Source organism: Micromys minutus, assembly GCF_963924665.1.
Source record: "Micromys minutus genome assembly, chromosome: X".
Classification (NCBI taxonomy): Eukaryota; Metazoa; Chordata; class Mammalia; order Rodentia; family Muridae; genus Micromys; species Micromys minutus.
This window is the reverse complement of record NC_137970.1, coordinates 2,309,539-2,330,191: the sequence shown is the minus strand read 5'-3', so window position 1 is coordinate 2,330,191 and position 20,653 is coordinate 2,309,539. Positions and strand designations below refer to the sequence as shown.

At 47.0% G+C, this 20,653-nt stretch overlaps 2 protein-coding genes across 4 annotated transcripts in view; one reads left to right on the top strand and one right to left on the bottom strand.

The window, feature by feature from the left end:
- Positions 1-1,874: 1,874 nt before the first annotated feature.
- Positions 1,875-12,572, top strand: ARAF (A-Raf proto-oncogene, serine/threonine kinase). Of its 2 annotated transcripts, none has more exons than XM_080910530.1 (16): positions 1,875-1,942; positions 3,249-3,404; positions 3,571-3,674; positions 4,562-4,664; positions 4,755-4,909; positions 5,028-5,126; positions 6,410-6,551; positions 6,652-6,679; positions 6,771-6,910; positions 7,007-7,209; positions 9,680-9,856; positions 9,946-9,992; positions 10,454-10,572; positions 10,812-10,919; positions 11,745-11,879; positions 12,042-12,572. In XM_080910530.1, exons 2-16 carry the CDS (start codon positions 3,309-3,311, stop codon positions 12,174-12,176), a joined length of 1,791 nt encoding a protein of 596 aa, XP_080766656.1. In that variant the 5' UTR covers positions 1,875-1,942; positions 3,249-3,308; the 3' UTR covers positions 12,177-12,572. The 2 variants fall into 2 exon arrangements, with proteins under 2 accessions (XP_080766656.1, XP_080766655.1); XM_080910529.1 differs by having other exon boundaries at positions 10,788-10,919.
- Positions 12,573-13,508: 936 nt separating this feature from the next.
- The window catches only part of SYN1 (synapsin I), a gene marked incomplete at both ends in the record, with an annotated part of 51,350 nt that continues 44,205 nt past the window's right edge, over positions 13,509-20,653 (bottom strand). The window contains 8 exons of one of the 2 annotated variants that reach the window (XM_080910724.1): positions 13,509-13,644; positions 14,556-15,147; positions 15,239-15,326; positions 15,641-15,781; positions 16,827-16,929; positions 17,021-17,095; positions 17,175-17,317; positions 18,159-18,221. In XM_080910724.1, the coding sequence (XP_080766850.1) occupies positions 13,509-13,644; positions 14,556-15,147; positions 15,239-15,326; positions 15,641-15,781; positions 16,827-16,929; positions 17,021-17,095; positions 17,175-17,317; positions 18,159-18,221 (1,341 nt within the window). The remainder of the gene's footprint in view (positions 13,645-14,555; positions 15,148-15,238; positions 15,327-15,640; positions 15,782-16,826; positions 16,930-17,020; positions 17,096-17,174; positions 17,318-18,158; positions 18,222-20,653) is intronic. The other variant, XM_080910725.1, reaches the window with a different exon arrangement.

Genomic DNA, 20,653 nt, shown 5'->3' with positions numbered 1-20,653 from the left:
TGACAACTAGTTTGATTTCTTTCACCATAGACTTGTTTTTGCTCTTTTGTGCCTGTTTTTTTTTTTTTCTTTTAAACTTAGGTCAAGGAAATCCATCTATGCTGTTCTATAGTTGTGATTGCTGAGTGGCATTCTATTATGTGATCAGAGTCATCGTTCATGGTCAGTTCTTTTGGTGGATACCAAGGCTGGTCTAGGTCTTTTTGTTTTCAGTTTTTACTTTTGCTAATATGAATAAAGCTAATCTGAATATGTACATACATGTTTTAGTGTGGATATGTAACATGCTGTGGTTGGCTCACCATAGCCAATTTGGGGCCTCTTAACTCTGGTTTAGTGATGTCATATTGGTAGTTTGAAATAGTCACTGCAGGAATCTTTATGCCACAACTGAACAAATGTTACAAATTATAGCTGTTTTCTTCCCAAAAACCTGGGTGTAAACATTTACCAGCATACCACATGGGCCTGTTTTCATTTTTCTAGAGTAAACACTTAGAAATGATGTTGTTGGACTGCATGATTGATTGATTTTCCAATTATTTCTTATCCTGTTTTTGTAGCGAATCTAAAGAAAGAAATCTTGTCTTTTTATACAAGCCACAGACTCAACCCATTACATACAGGTTCTCAAAATAACCACTAACTTGTTTTGAAGTAAGAAAACATGACAGCACCATTTGGGACACAGTTTCTCTTAAATTCATCTATTAGTCAGGGTGGCCATCTGTTACTTAACTTTATCCAAAGGAAAACCAAGACTTAAATCTTATGAGAAAGAAGTAACAACTTTGAACTGGACACATAAAGGAAGTTCACATCAGACAGGGAGATAGGGGTGTTGTTAGATTTGAAAGAGATGGTTTCAAGACCTTTAAGGAAATTTTTCTGTGGTTGTAAAACTGGCAAGAGACCAGTCTTGGGGATAGCGGGGAGGCGGGGAGGGAGGTGGTTTGCTGGGAATTTAACTCAGGGCTTTGTGGTTCATTCTCATGTTGAACTACATCTCTAGAACCATATTAAGCTTTTAAGGAAGATTTACATATATCTCAAATAAAAGAGAAAACACATGTTTTCTGAAGGAAATGCTCCAAGAAAAAGAATGTAGCTACATGTGTGTGTGTGTGTGTGTGTGTGTGTGTGCGCGCGCGCGCGCGTGGGCCTTTTCTTATTCTGATGCTTGGGTAAGTTCAATTTAAGAATTATATTCATCCTAAAATATGTCCACAAATGGCTGCCACAGTATGGCATTCCAGAACAACACTCCCTTCTTCACCTAGCCAGCTGTAGTCTGTCTTTCAAATTCCTCAACCCCTTCCCTAGGGAAGCCTCCCTCCCTACAGCCAGACCTCTAGCATGGATCCGCTAATTAGCAAACGTTATGAGTACAGTTTCCTACAGCTGGTAAATGCTGAACGTCATTTCGTCTGAGTCCACCATGTTTTAAAGACCATCAAACTAAGATATATGAAGAGTCCTTTAAAATGTGCTTTACAATACTGGCCAAACTGCATTCAAGGGTTTCTTTTGCTCATATTCTTAAGCCTGTAAGATCAGTCTCAAATGACCAGAAAATACAAAACTGAAATCGAGTCGTGCCTGCGACATTCAAACCAAAAAAGGACAAGCTTCTTTATTTTCTAGCACTGTTAGGGTTAAAGTCCTAAATGCGCAGTTGTCGCCCTGACTGCGCCTGCGCACCAATCAGGCCAGGCGAATTTGCCCTAGAGACTGCCATTTGAGCCCACCCCTCCTAGTCCGGAACACGACCCACATCCCGCTGGTCCTGTCTTGATGGGCATGAATCTCCTCCAATAAAAACGGAGGGACGAGTCCTGGAGAGCCAATAGCAGAAAGCCGAGGGACAGTGGCGGTGGACTGTGAGAGGAAACAAGAAGACAAGCCCAAGATGGAGGCGGTGGTGGTGGTAGCGGTGTGACAGGTGAGGGCAGGCCTGGTAGGGTTCGGGGTTTTGGAGCAGCTGCGGACCCGGGTATGAAGTCCGGACCGAAAGCACATCTCCAAGATGCTTCTGCCTGAATCTCAACATTCTCCCGCTCGGAACCAAAGCAGTGGTTTGACCCGGGCGAGACCGTCGTCATCAACCGTGGGAGTGGATGGAGGAGTCGGCCTGCAGGCTGCAGTGGTGGTTTCGCTTGCTGCGAGTGGCAATGTGCCTTGCACAGAGCTTGAAGCCCTCGGGGAGGGCGGGGCCGAGCCAAATTGGGTCTGGGGTCTGGGGCTTGGGTGCGAAATTCCAAGGTGAATTCTTAATCCCTTTAAAATATCTGATGACGTTTTCTCACGACGTCTAGGAGATGCTGCTCTCTCCCATGTTCTTTTTTTTTTCCCCTTAATATTCTACGCCACTGAGGGAAATGCCTGAGACTCTTCCCATTATCCCTAGTTCACCCCAATTTATTTTCATGATTTCACAGTGTGTTTACATCAGTAGTCTGTTTGTGACCCCTCAGTAGTTAGCAGGTACAGTTTTGGAAACCATTTCCCCAACCTTACCTCCATTTTCCTCACCTGGATACCATTGTCTTCCTTTTCTTTTTTTCCTTGATAGTGTTTTCTGATGAGCCATTATTGGCACTGCATTTGATTTAGTGTGTAATGTGGTCTATTATCCAGCTGTTTTTCACAGTCCGCAGTGATTCCTATTACATCTCTCTTTAATATAGTGTTTCATGAACCTCTGTGAACTCATCACAGAATCTAGTGACCTCAATTAGCTAGCTGACAGTACCTTTGATTTCTACCATCAGCCTTACAGCTTTGGAATGTCCAGAGTGCCTTTTAAGGTCATTGGTACAGTCTTCATTTCCTCCATCTAAAGACAAGGTCTGATGATCCTCCATTTTCCTGTCCCCTGTCTGTGACTCCTTTCCCTATAGCGTTTGATCACCCATCCTCTCAAGCTACGACAGCCTGTTCATTCCCATCGTGTTCCCGAGACCTTCGATCCTCAGTGCAGTACATACAACCCATTAGTCTCTAGAACAGTCTTGTGTTCTGCACCGCCCAGAACATTGTGCACTGTCTCCTTACTGCAGTGAGTCTCAGATCTTGGTGCTCAATTGTGAGACAAGCAATAGAGATCCTCAATAGAGAAGGGTTAGTTCATTGGGCTCTTTCATAAAGAGTGGGATTCAGGAAGCCGTGGGAGCTTGGAGATGGAAATTTCTGTGTCCTTTGCCCCTCTGCTTTACTAGACCTCTAATTTTTCCTCTGCTCTCTGCTAGGAGGCATATGGCAGCTGCCCAGTCCTACCTCAGCCCATCTTGAAAAAACCCATAGGCGTCATGGAACCACCACGAGGCCCTCCTGTTAGTGGGGCTGAGCCATCTCGGGCAGTTGGCACTGTCAAAGTGTACCTGCCTAACAAGCAACGCACAGTGGTGAGTCACTCAGTCAATACTGGCAGGGGTTCCAGATGGTCCTAGTTGTAAGTCTGGGATCAGAAGCGGGTAGGGGGAATGGCTACTGCAGAGGGAAGGAATAATTGGCTAGGGTACCTGATGGGTATTGGGAAGACCCCCAACCTCTGTATGCACACACACACAGGTGACTGTCCGGGATGGCATGAGTGTCTATGATTCTTTGGACAAGGCCCTCAAGGTGCGGGGCCTCAATCAGGACTGCTGTGTGGTCTATAGACTCATCAAAGGGTAAGTAATGAAATCCTGTGCCATTTACTGGGTCCTTACACACCGCCCTTCTTCAGTGTCATTCCTCCTTGTTTGTCTTGGAGTTTTCCACTATTTGAGGTAACCCAGGTGGCATCTTTTGTTCCCCTTCATTGACTGTTGGAAGGTTTGCAACTCACCATCCACTTAGCCCTCAAGTCCTCAGTCTGTCACCTTCCAGAGTTCATCTGTTTTGTTCTTTAACAATTTACCAGCTCTTTCTTTTCTCATGTTACCTATGGACAGTGAAGTTGGTCTCCATTGACCTTTCTAGTCTTGTGTTTCTTGGTGCCTTAACTTTTTGGATGAAGTTCATGTTTTCATTTTACCTGTTTCAGTGTCTCATCAGCCCCCTTCTCAGGTGCTGGCTTACTACTCCTGAGATGTAGTTTCATTTGCCTCTTACCTCATGGTTAAAATCATGGATTAAATCTGGGATGGTGGGTATACTTGTGAGTCTAGCGCTTGGGCAGTTCACCTAATTGCTTGAGCCTGTTTCCTCGCCTATAAAGTGGGAGTAAGAATAGTGACTAATTTTATTTTTTATTTGAAATTTTACCCTTTTTATGTGTATGAGTGTCTTGACTTGCATGTATGTGCACTGCGTGTGTTCCTCATGCCTATGGAGGCCAGAAGAAGGTTGAAGATCCTATGGATGGCTGTGAGCTACCATGTGAGTGCTAGGAACTGAACCTAGGTCCTCTGAAAGAGATGCAAGTATTCTTAACTGCTGAGCCATGTCTCCAGCCGCAAAGTGACTAACATGTGAGAGAGCAGTTCGTGGAGTGGATTGAGAGGAACGTTTGGAACTTCCCTGTCTACTATGGTCCCAGTCCACCATCACTCATTCTCTCCTACACTTCTTGCAGAAGAAAGACAGTCACTGCCTGGGACACAGCCATTGCACCTCTGGATGGTGAGGAACTCATTGTGGAGGTTCTGGAAGATGTGCCACTGACCATGCACAATTTTGTAAGTCTAATGGGAATGGTGGGGGCGGGGCACAGTGTGGACAGAGAGGGCCCTCAGTCAGGCCTGCACTTCCCTGCTTTGTGGCTGCAGGTACGGAAGACGTTCTTCAGTTTGGCCTTCTGTGACTTCTGCCTTAAGTTTCTGTTCCATGGTTTCCGCTGCCAGACCTGTGGCTACAAGTTCCACCAGCATTGTTCCTCCAAGGTTCCCACAGTCTGCGTTGACATGAGTACCAACCGCCGACAGTGAGCCCAGCCTGGGGGTGGCTTGAGGGATGGGGAGGACAGAAGCCCAAGTACAAGGGCTTACAGTCAGCTAACCTATACTCACCGCCTTCTTGTTTTACACCTTTATGTCCTCAAGGTTCTACCACAGCATCCAGGATTTGTCTGGAGGCTCCAGGCAGCAGGAAGTTCCCTCAAATCTCTCTGTGAATGAGCTGCTAACCCCCCAGGGTCCCAGGTAGGGATGTCGTAGGTGAAAGGCCAGGGGCCAGTGAAAGAAGGATTGGAGGACCCTGACAGATTATGCTTTCATTTGTTTGTTTACGTGATAAATACTATTGAGTACCTACAAGTGTTGAATAAGGGACTGTGGGATCATTGGTAAGGCACCCAATCACTCCAGCTTTCATTTCCTTTCATCTGGGAAGAGGGGATGAGACTTTTCCATAGTGGGTTCTGAAGAGGATTAACAGTTGAGATATTTGCAATGCTTAAAGCAAAATCTGATAGAGAGTGAGTAACAAGTCGTATTATTGATCACAAGTGTATATAAAAACGTCTAGTTTGTTCATTTCGTCCACTATAACCACACCCCAGTCTTTTCTCTTTGAAATAAATGTTACTGTATCAGAAAGTACTTTTATTTCACTTATGTTGGCTATGATAGCATATAGTTTTACATAATATATAAAAATAAGGTTAATGTATTATTATTTGTAGTTATGAGTGTATGTGTGTTGATTTACCTGTGAATTTAATCTAAGAATGGTGAAAGTAACAGAAGAATGTTTTTCTGTAAGGTATAATTCATGGGAGGTGGAGGCAAGACGATCAATAGTTCAAGGCTACCCTCCACTAAGTAGCAAGTTCAAGGCCAGCCTGGGCTACATGAGACTGTCTTAAAACAGTAAAGTTTTTTTGTATCGTGATACATGTGTAATCTTTCTATGTTATGTGTAATGTGTATTACATAATATGATAATATGTGTAATGAAAACGTTGCCACTTTAATATAGGTAATGCTCATTATAAAATAAATAATATATTTGAAAAATACATGTCATTATGATATGTAATAAAAAAGTCATATCTTACCCTTTCTCCAACTATCTTTGTCCTTCATTGTTCCTTCTTTAGACCTTTCCCCAGTGTTACCCTTTCTGAGAACCCACTCCTGATCCCCCAGGGACACTTCTACCTCCTTACTTTATTTATTTTCTTCTTTTTGGTGCCTGTCACTAACTGGCACATTATATATTTGTTTTTTATTCTTTTATCTCTGCTAAGAATGACTCTACAAGAGCAAGAGCTTTTTATTTACGGTATCCACAGTTTGATCTCCTGTTTCGAGAATCTGGCACACAGGAGGCACTCAGTAAATGTCTCTTGAGCAGATGATTGCTGGCATGACCAAGAGACATGTACTGTTTATGAGTTCAACGCACATTCAGGGTGGAGGAGTCGGGCTTTCTTTGCTTTTTAGTTCCTTCTGCAGCAATTTCACAGCCTTTTCTCTATTAGCCCCTTTACCCAGCAACGTGACCAGGAGCACTTCTCCTTCCCTGCCCCTGCCAATCCCCCACTGCAACGCATCCGTTCCACATCTACTCCTAACGTCCACATGGTCAGCACCACAGCTCCCATGGACTCCAGCCTCATGCAGGTGGGTGTCAAGGAGGTGACAGTGGGGAGCATGGAGCATTGCTTAGAGCCATTACTATTTCCATATCCTCACTTTGACTTCTGCTCCCACCTCCTTCCAGTTTACTGCTCAGAGCTTCAGCACCGATGGTGAGAGAACCCCCACCCCTTTCTGCACCCTGAGCTCTCTCTGCCCCACCACCCCACTCGCCTCCACTCACAGCATTCTGTACAACCACAGCTGCTGGTAGAGGTGGTGATGGAGCCTCTCGGGGTAGCCCTAGCCCAGCTAGTCTGTCTTCAGGGAGGAAGTCCCCACATTCCAAGTTACCTTCAGAACAGCGGGAGCGGAAGTCCTTGGCAGATGAAAAGAAAAAAGTGGTATGCCATAGGAAATCCTTGGGGGCCACCACAGCCTGAGTGCTATGACTGAGGGTTGTGGGTAGGCCCCTCTGATGCCACCCATCTGGCCTACAGAAGAACCTGGGGTACCGGGACTCAGGCTATTACTGGGAGGTGCCACCCAGTGAGGTACAGCTGTTGAAGAGGATCGGGACAGGCTCTTTTGGCACTGTGTTTCGGGGGCGTTGGCATGGCGATGTAGCTGTGAAAGTGCTCAAGGTGGCCCAACCTACCGCTGAGCAGGCCCAGGCCTTCAAGAATGAGATGCAGGTACTCAGGTGAGGTCACTGTGTGTGTGAGTGGGACAGGATGGTGACAGGCAACATTTAGTGTTGGGGAAAATGCCATGCTGTGGTACTTCCTGGGTGTCGACAATATTTTGGCCATGTTGGAAGCAGAATTGAGCTCAATTTCTCTCTTAAGAGATGACCCTTTATCCTCTGAGCAGTGGGGCTGCTGATGACGACAATAACGATGCTGATGATGTTTCTTTGGATTAGCATTGCTATTTGCTGGCTGCGAACTAAGATCTAGCTATAGGTCATTCCCATGATTATTTAACACATGAACCTTTTATGTAATCCCAGCTCCAGAAGTGCTCACGCCCATCTTTTTGCTGAGTCACTGCTATTATATTTATTGTGTTGTGGACTTGTTGGTAATTATAATTTTATAATTTATAATTTGCTTTGATGCAAAGAACAATATTAATTCCAGTTATGTAGTTATTATAATTGCTGTAATTAAGGTATAATCAACACTATATTAATTCATTCAAACTGAGAAAGCCAGGGTGGCTGCCTTTTAGCCACTACTGTTATTATGTGGCATATTATTTTGTGCCTTTATTTTATATAAGGAAGGATGTATAGGGTGTGTGTGTGTGTGTATAACCCACGGTTTCATCATACTAAACATTTGTTCAACCATTGAGCCATACTCTCAGGAAGGTATATTTTCTGACAATCTGAGGATACATATGTACATGGGCTTCCCCCCTCTGTCAGATAGGCACAATGGATGTCACAATAAGAAAACTTATTCTCAGTTCATCTCTGTAAAGTTTGATGATTTGAATATGCAATAATTTGCCCTCTATTATATTTTATATACTGGCTTCCTACTATTAAGAATCTTTATGCTGAGATGACTCAGCAGCAAACCGGAGTTCATTCAGTTCCCAGGACCTGAAGGTTGTGCTCTGTTCTACATGCTCTGTAGACACAGATAAACACACAAAAGGAATCTTCATATTCCGTCAGTAAAGCGCTTGCCATGGAAGCACTCGAGTTTGGATTCCCAACACCCAGATAAAAAGTAAAAAGCTGGATGCCGTGGTGCACACCTATAATAGCGCAGATAGGAAGATTCCAGGGGCCAGTCTAGAGGAATTGGCATGCCCCTGGTCCCAGTGAAAAGTCTCTGCCTCCAAACAAGAAGTTGATAAAATAAGTAAATATGTAAACAAAGTGAGTAGCTCCTGAAAACAACATCCTAGTTTGACCTCTGGCCTTAACTTAAATCAGCATATACATGTACTAACAAATACATGTATACTTTATACATACAAATACACAGGTTGTTCAAACAATCTGGGTTATGCAATGAAACCGAGTCTCAAAAAAAAAAACATATTTGCATTTGTGTAGCCGTGTGGTAATACATGTCTGTATTCTTAGAATTTGGTAGCCTGAGGCCTGAGGATCAGGAATTTGAAGCCAGACTGTGATTCATAAAACCATGTTTCAAAAACCAAAACTAATCCTCATCTGTAAAAGTCAGTGGTAGAGCGTGTGCTTAGCATATGAAGGGTTATAGGTTCCACCTCAAGTATCAAAACAGGACAGGAATGTCCTGGTGCTCTGTTGTCTTCTGTGATCTAAATATCATCCCTGTTGTTTACGTTTGTATATTCAAACTGTGGTTAATACTTATATAAAAGAATGTGGTTTTCTTATACACCATATTAAAGAAGTTTATATAATATAGACAGTTTCCATGAGGTCCCAGGTCCCAGAAACAAACTGGAAGTTTCAGGTTGTTTACTGTTTGTTCAGCTCTTTTAAGGACCATACAGATCATTTCTTCACCCTTTGTGACATCTTCATAAAGCAGCTGCTGTAATGATAGCAGTTGTATGTTTTGGGAACAAGAAGACCAAAGAGATTAGAAGTCCTCTCCAAGGTTGTACAATGAGTAACTGGTGAGGTTTGGACTGAATTTGGGTTGTAACATGGTTCCTGTCTCCAGATTCTTTACATCTAAGCCTCTCAAAGTGATTAGTAAACTATCATCCTCCTTGTCTGGGCCCGGTCTCTATCAGTATCGATAAAGAAGGTTGGCTTTCCACTGTCATCTGTAAAATAGCCACTGCTAGTGGTGGTAGGCTCTGCCTATGACCCCAGTGCTTGGGAAGCTGGGTCAGAAGGATCACGGAGAGTTTGATGCCTATCCAGGCTACTTAGTGAGCTCCAAGCCAGCCTGCTATACAGTGTGAGACCCTGTTTCAAAAACAGAAGAAAATAATAAAATAGAATTTTGTTAAGGAAGGTCAGGACATCCACCTCCACTCAACTCCCAGCAGCCCATCGAGTCTCACAGATTGGGATCTGACAACATTCTGGCCCTGAGCACCCTTAAAGACAAGGTAAAATGAGTGACAGTGAAGGTAGCTGACATTGCTTTTCCTGTTGCTGAGTAAACACATGACACTTGTTCTATTTCCTGACCCCTTCCCCAAATCTACAGGAAGACACGACATGTCAACATTTTGCTGTTCATGGGTTTTATGACTCGGCCGGGGTTTGCCATCATCACACAGTGGTGTGAGGGTTCCAGCCTCTACCACCACCTACATGTGGCTGACACGCGCTTTGACATGGTCCAGCTCATTGATGTGGCCCGGCAGACTGCTCAGGGCATGGAGTGAGCCTCACATCTTAGAGAGTTGGGGAGGTGGGAGGGAGAGCTGAAATAGTCTCCAGATAATTCACTACCCACTTCCATCTCCACAGCTACCTCCACGCCAAGAACATCATTCACCGAGACCTAAAGTCCAACAGTATCTACCTGTCCCTGGCTGGGATTGGGGGTGGGTATATCAGAGTGATAGTTTAAAGGGATGATTTGGGGGGTAAGATTCTAGAAGTGAAAAGGGAAGGGCCTGTATCCTGTGGTTTCTTGCCAGGTGACAAAGCTATACCTGGTGAAGGACCATTTAAATGAAGGACCTTTGTTTAGGGGTCAAATGGTTCACGTACTATTGGGTGCTCTGGTCAGGTGAGATATAGTAGTTCTAGATGATATTACATGGTCAGTGTCCCAGGCATGACAGCTTTAGGTGTCATCCAGAGGACTTGTCAGTCTTTGGTCACAGTGGGGGTCCCATCAGTTGTAGATAGTATGAAAAGAGGGGTGGCTTCTGGCAAGAGACATAACTCATGAACACGGGCTGAGAACCATCCAGTCAGGGTATGAGGCATAGCTATTGGGATTCCTTGTAATGGCCCTTGACCCTGCTGGATATCTTCCTACACGAGGGGCTCACAGTCAAGATTGGTGACTTCGGCTTGGCCACGGTGAAGACACGGTGGAGTGGGGCCCAGCCCTTAGAGCAGCCCTCAGGGTCTGTGCTATGGATGGTAAGTTGGGCCAGGCTAGATGGGGAGCAATGGGAGATGTGAACCTTTGCATTGGGACATGCCGGGCAAAGTGGGGATGCCTATGCCAGGTGGGGGTATCTGGACTGCCCATGTTTCACCTCAAGTGGGTGGCACTTGAGTTGTCCTCAGTGTAACTATGAGGATCTGGTACTGTGACCCTCATGGTCCCCCCTGCCCTGTTTGGCCTACCAAAGGCAGCTGAGGTGATCCGTATGCAGGACCCGAACCCCTACAGCTTCCAGTCGGATGTCTATGCCTATGGTGTTGTGCTCTATGAGCTTATGACCGGCTCACTGCCCTACAGCCACATTGGCAGCCGTGACCAGGTGAGCCTCAACTTACCCTCAGTTCCCAGGGCTTCACACTCCAGAGCCCCTCATTTGTACAGACTGTTAATAGTTTTTCCCTCAAGCCTAGGATTTTTCTGGATGAAGAGTCCTAGAATCTGTCTTTTAGATGTCTCATACTAACTTCCATCCTCCTCACACATCCACAAACCCCTGAGCCAGAACCCTAAAAATCCAGATTTTTTAAACTCCCTTAATTCAGAATACCTCTAGACCCCCAAACCCTTCAAGATTTACAGTCTTCTACTGTGGATGAAAATACCCCATGTGTCCAACACTCAGGCCCTTTGTACTTTTCAAATACCCATAGTCACCTCGAATTTGGGGTCCTGGAATAACACTCTAGGTCTTAGGTTCTCACAGTTCTCCAAATTTAATATCTAGAACCTTCCCTGTTCTTAGATACCATGTCCAGATATCAAGTATTTGAGCTTTGAGTATTCCACAATCTACGTAGACTTATTTAGACCCCAGACCCCTACAGAAATGGAAGTTTCCCCAAGAAGCAGTATTCTGCATTTCCCTGAGTCTTCGTATATTCTGGGCTTATGCCTCTCAATAACTCTGGACTCCTATTGTTCTGGGCCATACACACCTACGGTCTTTGACACACTGAATTTAAATCCCTCTCTTTTATCAGCAGAAAATCCTCCAAAGTACTCAAGGGCCTAGTCTCCTCTGTGCCTTAGTACTAGACACCTCTCGTCCTCAAAAATTAATCTAACATATTTTGATATTCATAGTTCCCTGGGCCTCCCAGCCCAAACCCAAAACAACCCATTCCCCCCCCCCCCCCCACACCAGATCATCTTTATGGTGGGCCGTGGCTATCTGTCTCCGGACCTCAGCAAAATCTTCAGTAATTGCCCAAAAGCCATGAGGCGCCTGCTGACTGACTGCCTCAAGTTCCAGCGGGAGGAGCGGCCCCTATTTCCCCAGGTGGGCTGGGTAGGAGGGCTGGATACCTTGGGGAGATGCGCTGTGAGACAGAGGAAGATAGAGGCATATATTGAATGTGAACCATGTTGAAAGCTGGGGATTGGGGATGTTGGAGTGTCTCTGGGACTCTGGACTCCTCTCTTCATCTCCACCTGCTCCCAGATTCTGGCCACGATCGAGCTACTGCAGCGGTCACTCCCCAAGATTGAGCGGAGTGCCTCCGAACCATCCTTGCACCGCACCCAGGCAGATGAGTTGCCTGCCTGCCTTCTCAGCGCAGCCCGCCTTGTGCCTTAGACTCCACTCCCAGCCCACTAGGGAGCCAATTTCAGCCTACCATGCCAAGGCACACCTTCCTACCAGCCAATCATTGTTCTGCCTCTGCCTTGACACTGCCTCAGGATTCCCTATTCCACACCCTGGGAAATTTGGGGGACCCCAAAAACTGAGGTTCTCTGCTTTCTACATAATTTGGTCTCCTCTTGGCTTTGGGGATAGTTCTAATTTGGAGAGCTGTTTTATCTCCAATGGCTGGGATTCAGTGCAAGGATTCCACTCAGAACCTCTTTCTAAAGTTTTTGCCTGATGTGTCTTCACTGGATTTTGGGGTTCCCAGCACCCCATGTGGATTTGGGAGTTTCCCTTTGTCTCCCCCACTATTCAAGGACTCTTTACCAAGAAGCACAGAATTCTGCTGGGCCTTTGTTTGTTTATTTTGCTTCCCGACTCTTCTCTTGGGGTTCAGAGCCGCTGAGGGGTGGGGCAAGTCCAGGCAAGGAGTGGAGGTTGGAGGAAGATGCGGACCACACAAACAGCGCCACTGCACGCATTACCACAGGCGGCACAAACAAGGACCACATATGCCAAGCATGGCACAAAAGGAGGCCAAGTCAGTCACAGACACAGACATTGGCAAAGGTGGGGGAGTGGGAGGCCATAGGCCTTCCTTGTGCAAAGGATTCTGAGAGGATAGGTGGAGTTTGCATATTTAAAGACAGCTGTCAGAGGCAGGAAATTGGGGAGGAGGTTTCAGGGAACTTAAGGGTCCTAGAAGTGGAAGGAACTTCCAGTATGTTGAGTGGGGTTGGGGGAAGAGGTGAAGGGAAGTCCTTGAGGGACTGATTGGTGGATGGTAGGTGACATTTGAAGATGTGGATCTCCAGAGAGATGATCTATGGAAGAGGTTTAAAGATAGGGGTTTCTTGTGGAATTGGAAACTTCTGATTAGGAACAAGGTGTGCTGGAGAGATTCAAGACCAAGAGTAGAATAGGGTTTTCCAGGAATTCCGGAGCTCTGAGAAAGGATTTGATGAATTAGGTCAGAAACAGGTTTTCTGCCACTCAGGAACTTCCAGGGAGGAAATCACCCTTTAGAGGTACCAGAAGTAGAGGTCTTCAGGAATTTGGAGGTGACCAGGAACAGGATTCTAAATGGACTTGGGGATTCCCAAGCATGAGGACTGGATTAGGACCAGGTTTCTCAAGGGACATCTTGAGGAATGAGAAGTGGGGGTGTAGGAGAACCAGGAGAGAGGGGTTCTCAAGGGATTTGGAGATTCCAAAAGTGAGAAATGGATTCAGGACCCAGAGAGGGTTGTCTAGGGGTTTAGGGATTCTCAGAGTGGGGTGTCAGTCGGAGAAGAGGCTGGCGAAAGACTTCCTCAGGCTGCGGATGGTCTCAGCTTTCACCTCATCCTGGCTAAGGCTGGGCCTGGGCGGGGCTGGCTCTGGAAGGTTGAAGGCATTGGTCAGAGACTGGGATTTGCTAGAGAGAGACAAGGTGGAGGCATGGGAGGAAGGGGGGAAGAGGAAGGGGAGGAAGGGAGAGAAACACAATGTTACCCCAGGCCCAGCCCCAGCCCTGCCCCTCTGATCCTGGGGCTGTGCCTGTGACCTTCCCACCCCCAAGCATGGCCCTGAACCCCGATGGATTCTCAAGGGTGAAGAAGCTGAGACCAGGGAGGACGTGGGGTCAGCTAAGAGGGCTTAGTTATAAGATAAGGGGGTGTAGTTTAATGGGAAGATTCTCTGGCCCAGTTCTAGGCCAGTTTGATATGAAGGATGAAAAGGGGATTTCCAGTCTAAAGTAGTCTCAGAGAGGCCTGGGCTAGGGAAAAGTCTAGTAGGAGGTAACCCAGTCTTGTGGGAGAGGGAGCAGATGGGGTGGGGGACAGAGAAAACTTTTGAGCTAAGGGCTAGGGGGATAGAATGGACAAGGAGAAGCAGAAAGGGTGGTGTGGTTATCTGGGAGAGTATGAAGTGGCAGGAGGATCTGGGGATGGACCAGAAAAGCATCTAGACTAGTAGGGGAGGCTTGAGGAAAGGCCGAAGAGTGAACTTGATGGAAGGCTGCAGCTTGGCCTGAGGGAGTTCAGAGATGTCAGGGAGGAGGGTGATGAGAGTTCAGATGGGCAGGGGAGGTACTGGAAGTAGGTCAGTCAGGCTACTGGGATGGACCAAAGGTCTGGAAGAGGGACTTCCCCAGGGCCTGTAGGGGAGGAACCTGAACTGAAAGTAGAGATGCCGGGGATTCTCCCAACTGCTGGGGCTGAGACAAAGGGGGTTTGGCCCAGTCTGGCTTGAGTTGTCAGGCAAATGATATCTGGTTTTCTTTGGGATCTGGGGATGCCCTACTGTGAGCAGCAAAGGCCAGGGTCGCTATATAGGTCCCCTTACTTGAGCTGGGGGTGCGGGGGTCCCCCGGCAGCGGCGGTGATAGGTGGTGGCACATCCTGGCTGGGTTTCTGGGCCAGCTGTGGTTTGGCAGGACGTCCAGCAGGACCTGGGCCGCTGGGCCGGGGCTGCTGTGTGGTGGGTGGCCCAGTGCGAGGTCCTGGACCTGCCTGGCTGGCCTGACGAGTGGGACCAGCAGGGCCTGGGGGTTTCTGGGGAGGGCCCTGGCGCTGCTGCCCTCCGGGTGGGGCTCCTGAGGCCTTTGGTGGAGCTGGACCAGAGATAGATGCCTGACGGGTAGCCTGCGGGGGCCCCGCCTGACGCTGTGGAGATGGGGAGGCCGGTGGGCGAGCTGCTGGAGGTGCTCCAGGGCCTCCTGTCACTGGCCGTGACTGGCGGCCTTGACCCTGGGTCATTGGTGTGGCCTGAGAGGCAGACTGCTGAGGTGCTGCGGTGGGACTTGGTAGGCGCTGGGGCAGAGGGCTGCCAGCTGGGGGTCCAAGGCCAGAAAGATGTTGCTGGCCTTGTGGGGGTGGGCGCTGCTGCAGCGGGGGTCCCTGGCGCTGAGGTCCTGGGCCTGGCTGTGGAGGGCCTCCTAGAAACAGGAAAAAAAGAACAGTGAGAGTGAGCAAAAAAGCGGAAGCTGCTTGGGATGGTGGGAACCCAGGAGGCTTTCCCTCATTTACCCTGGGGTGGAGGTCGTTGTTGAGCGGGAGGTCCTGCAGGCTGCTGGGAGGTCTGGCGGCCCAAGGGCAGGGCTCCTGGGGATGGAGTCTGTGGTAGATGAGTGGAATTCAAGAGATTAAAAATAAGTTACCATAGAGTGGGAGCAACAGCCAATCAAAACGACATAGATTCCTTGTGTGTTGGGTGTTGCCCCATTTGTGGCCAGTTGAGGGGATATGGGGCTATGAGGCCTCTCGCCCCATACTTGGTCAGGAGACTCTTAAGAATGGCAAGGTAGCAGCAATTTATTAATATCACATATGCATAAAGGTGGCACCAATAGTCCACGGATACCACCTGGATGGCATCAGCTTGATCAAGGGCTGGCCTCCTTCCCACTAGCTTAAGACGGAGGGCCTGACCTGGCTGTGGGAGCCCCTGCCAGGGGAAGCATCCCGCTGCCGAGGCAGAGCCTGAGTCATCTTGTTGACCACAAGTTCCACGATGAGCTGCTTGTCTTCATCCTGGTGATCACCAATGAGTGGCATGGAGGAGCCCACCACCTGTGGGAGGAAAAGGGATCCAGTATTGGGGGAGGCAGGAAGTGCGTGTGAGGCCACAGTGTCAACAACACACTTTCGCTTGGCAAAAAAGCATGGTGACTGCAAAGAAGAGAGCTCTGTCTGGCTTCTGAGGAGCACCGATTGTACACCGTAGGGAAAGCCTGCCAGTTCCAAGGCTCCGGACAGCTTTGGGGGTGGAGTGTTAGAGCTGGTTCTGCACTCAGGGTCCATGGGGCAAATCTGGCCTGCTACTTGTTTTTCTGTGGCTCATGAGCTAAGATATGTTCTATATCCTTTTCTTTTCCTTTTTTTTAAAGGAAGCAGAACCACAACCAAACAGGCAAGCCTAAAACCCACCAGTCTAGCCCAGAAACCGTAGGCATGATCTCACCCCACCCTCCCAAGTTGCTAGGGTTACAGGCATATAGCATAGTTCAGGCTACCCTCAAACTCTTCACCCGCCTTCCAAGTGCTGGGATTACTGTTTCTTACTGTACCCAGCCTCTGATGGCTTTCAGTGGTTGGGGAAAAAAGATTTCATGTGTGCAAAAGATAGGGAATTTAAACTTGGTGTACTTAAAAGTTATAGACATAAACACCTAAGTGGCATCCATATGGACAGCCGCACTCATCTGCCACCTTATTTGTGGCTGCTTTTATGGACCTTAATCAGAGTATCAAACTGCATGATCAACAAAGCATAAAATATGTACTGCTGGTCCCAGCTTTTACTGGGCACTTTGTCTTTTACAAAGTGCTTTCTTGTGGTTTCTAGGACACTTTCAAGGTTAATTAAGTGCTTTGCCATTTACCAAGATCTCTCTATTCACAGAACACTTTATATCTTAGCAAGTGTTACCGTTCACCAAGGATGTCCAAGTTTTTACCATTGCCACTTGCTAGGGATGTCCCAGCTCACATAGTACTCTGCAGTTCCCACCGCCCTTCCCGGAGGACTTTTGAGTCCTGAGATGCTCTTTTCGCTCCTTCCCATGCAGCCACTCTTCCCTCTGAGCCCCCCAATCCTGGGGGGGGGGGTTCCCACCTCAATAATGTGGTCCCTTCCGTCCTTGCCATGCAACGCTTCCACTGCGCAGATGTCAAGTCCCCCAAAAATCTCTGAGCACGTGTCTACCCACAACTTGTACCTGCCAAGACAAGAGGCAGGACAGCTTGTTATTGCTCTGCTCAGATAGTTCTAGGCCACCCTTCCTCCTCTCACCCAATCGTGTGTCTCACCTGTCAGACATGGCAATCTGCTCAAGCATGGCGGAACCTGTATTGGTCTTCCAGTTCCCTGACACTGATGTCCTCCTAGTGAGGGAGTGGGGAGACAATTAGTGGAGCTTGAGAGGCATGAGGCACCCCCCCAGGCCTCTGTCTCTCTGCTCACATGTAGGCCTTGTAGTTCTGCCCAATCTTCTGGACGCGCACATCATATTTAGCATCAATGAAGGGCTCAGCGGTGGCATATGTCTTAGTGAGTGCCACCACACTTGCAATATCCTGGAAGTCATGTTGGTTGTCTACCTTGACCTGTGGGTATAGGCATGGGATGAAGGCAGTAGTAAGGACTGAATGAATCTGGAAGGATGTGTAGACAGACACAAAGTAGATATGCCATGTCACCCAAACATGCATAATTATGGGTAACCTGTTTCATACATGTGCACACAAACATAAAATTGTTTGTATACAACTCTGAATATGTTAAAGACCACTCTTTTTTTTTGCAGTGCTGGGGACCAAACAGGGCTGTTCACATGCTACACAAGCTCTCTTCTACTGTGCTACATCCTCAACTCAAACCATCCACTTTAAACGGGGGAGTAGAATGAAAGGTGGAATTACATTTCAACAGAGCTGTGAAAATAAAACTGCACATAGGGCACAAAACCTCAGAAGCTGAGACACACTCAAACTTACAAATTACAAGTCTGCTTGCTACATACACACAGACAAAATCAGCTGGATGGAAAGCATACTGGACCCAAAGAGCCTGGAACATAAAAGATGATGTGTGTTCATCACAGAGCCATGCTTCTTATACATACATACATATATACATATATATATGTGTGTGTGTGTGTGTGTATATATATATATATATATACACACACACACAAACATACACATATGCTTGGTATACTAGCACAGTAACAGGGCATACAGAATTGGCTGATTGCATGAGTAATATATGGGCTGGAAAAAGCAGCTAAATATGAAAATACAAAATCCAATTAAATTAAGACATCCCAGAATGTATCATCACACAACCTTACTGTTGTGTTCAATACACAGATGTGCATCTAATTACATACAGTGCCAAGAACATGCACTATACAAACATGCACATATATGTCCTGCTGGAACTTACCTTGCCCATCCCAGAGTGTGCATGGCCCATCTTCACAACCACGGGGTATGTTGTGCTGCTGAGCTGGTAAACATGAAAGCAGAAGAGGCATGGTCAGAGCAGTACTGCTGACCTCCAAGAGTTGGTGACCCATAGAATATGAGCCATAGCGGTTGCCACATTTTTCCCCAGAAAAAGGTTGGTCGAAGACAAGCAGAACTGCAGTCCGGAATTTCACAGCAGCTTTGAGTCCCAAACTGAATGCACAGCCTTGCCCGATGGTCTATTCTCTAACCCCTAGGCTTTCCATGTCTGCTTTCCCAGGCAGAGGCCTTAGATGAGGGCAAGGAAACTTCCCAGAATAAAGTTTGTTTTTATAATGAATAGATGTTGGAGTTTGTGTGTGAAGGTGTGGTAGTCTGCATGCAGCAATGAGGCATTTAGCCACACCTTACATGTAAGCTTCATCTTTCTGTACACACACACACACACATACACACACACACACACACACACACACACACACACACACAGAACTCCATTCAAAGCCAGGGGTGTCCGCATCTCTTGGGAAGTCCACATCCACTGAGAAACAAAACCAGAAACTTAAATCACATTTAGTTCTGGGCCTTCACAGAGATCCAATCAGTCGGCTTGTGTGGTCATCCTGCCAGCCAGGCGCGCTTAGCATGGGACAGCAGCCAGTACTCCTAAGCAACATGTACTCCACACTCTTAAGACTCTTAGAGCTTGGGCTGGAGAGAGATGGCTCAGAGGTTAAGAGCACTGACTACTCTTCCAGAGGTCCTGAGTTCAAATCCCAACAACCACATGGTGGCTCACAACCATCTGTAATGGGCATCTAGTGTGTCTAATGCCCTCTTCTGGTGTGTCTGAAGACAGCAACAGTGTACCCACATACATGAAATAATAAATCCTTTAAAATAAAAAACCTTTGAGCTCACATATGGGCTACCTCTCCTTGCTCTCACCTACATAACAGAAGGATATACATCAGAGCCACTCATGTAGTATAGAAGCACACACAACTCCAGAGGCATACCATAAATGGGCATATGCAGCACTCACTGCAAACAGAAGAATCAATACAACATATAGAAGGTGAATGCATTCACATAACTCAGACCTCATCACATTCCTGGGTCCATGAAAAGTATATCTAGACATTCAACATGCTTCTCTCATATCTGCAATACAAACATACAGTAAATCAGTCACACAGATAATACTCCCAGGCATGGACACATCCAGGCAAGTATGTGTTAGGCAAAGATGTGTTAAGTCTCCCTGTGCCCCAGGCTAGACAAAGGGTATGAGGACTGTAGCTCCACCATACCCATGTGCAAATCCAGGGCCTCCTACTGACAGGGGCTCTGGGTTAGTGGCAGTTTCCAACATGCACGGGAAGCCCTGTAGTCTAAGGCTAACTGATTAACCTTCAGGTCTCTCCCTCCCTCTACAATCTTTTCCTTCCTCATTTCCCAAATGAGTGGCATCATGGGGAGGCGGAGGGCTGAGTGGTATGGTTTTGTAAAGGGGGGTGTTGGTAAGGATGTCATCCAGGCAGCAGGCCAAAGAAACAATGCCAAGATGTATATTGTGCAAGTATGTGTGTGTAAGGAGAAACCTAACACTCGGGCATCTACTCATCATATAGAGAAGCTTGAGACAGGCATAGTTACAGTTGCAACCTTCCACTCTCAGAAGCAACACACTCAGGCACACACCTGGCTCTCAAGAAGGGACATGGAGCATGCTGAGGGACATATGCCACCCCCCAGAGGCACAGATACACCAGAGACCTGTACATACACAAGAATACCTATTCCCATCTGCTGAACTTTATGGATCCTTTTCACAAACCTGCTTTGCTTCCTCTGTTCATAAGATGAACACTGTGGGTACGTGTAAGTGTGTGCCTGTCATATGTGCATACAGGGGGTTTGGAATTTCCTGGGGAGCTGTAGCCTGCTATCTTGTCCTTTCTTCTTCCCAAGGCCATACAAAATCCCAGGTAGATACTGTCTTTCTGGGCCTCAGTTTCCTGATCTGTACAAAGGGAATAATCAAGATCAAGCACTTAATACTCTGTTGATATCATAAGGTATTAGCACGTGACAGCAGATCACCATGGAAACCTCACACCTACCCAGTTTGGCAGATAGTCACAGGCCAAATACTGATGTCCACCCCACTCCATCTCAAACCTGTACAATAACCTGAATCCTCAATGCAAATAGTTGGCAAAACTGTGCTGACTCAGGTTTCATAGCTAAAGAGCTGTCGTCAGAAGCAGGGTCATAGAAGAGGCGAGACAGTACTTTCCCTGTTGTTACGTCTCCTCAGTCCCGCCACCTAGTTACTCAGCCCCCTGTCTCATCCACATTCTTATGCCTCACTTTCACAATCAGATGCTTGGAAATGTTGGTTTCTTTCCCTTTCTCCTTTTCTTTGAACCTCCTCCCATAGCCACAGTAATTTCTTCACTGTTTTTC

Coding starts and splice junctions, on each gene's coding strand:
- ARAF (XM_080910529.1), top strand. CDS start 3,309: ATGGAACCACCACGAGGCCCTCCTGTTAGTGGGGCTGAGCCATCTCGG. Junction 5,127..6,409: donor CTAACCCCCCAGGGTCCCAG/GTAGGGATGTCG, acceptor TTTCTCTATTAG/CCCCTTTACCCAGCAACGTG. Junction 7,210..9,679: donor AATGAGATGCAGGTACTCAG/GTGAGGTCACTG, acceptor CCAAATCTACAG/GAAGACACGACATGTCAACA.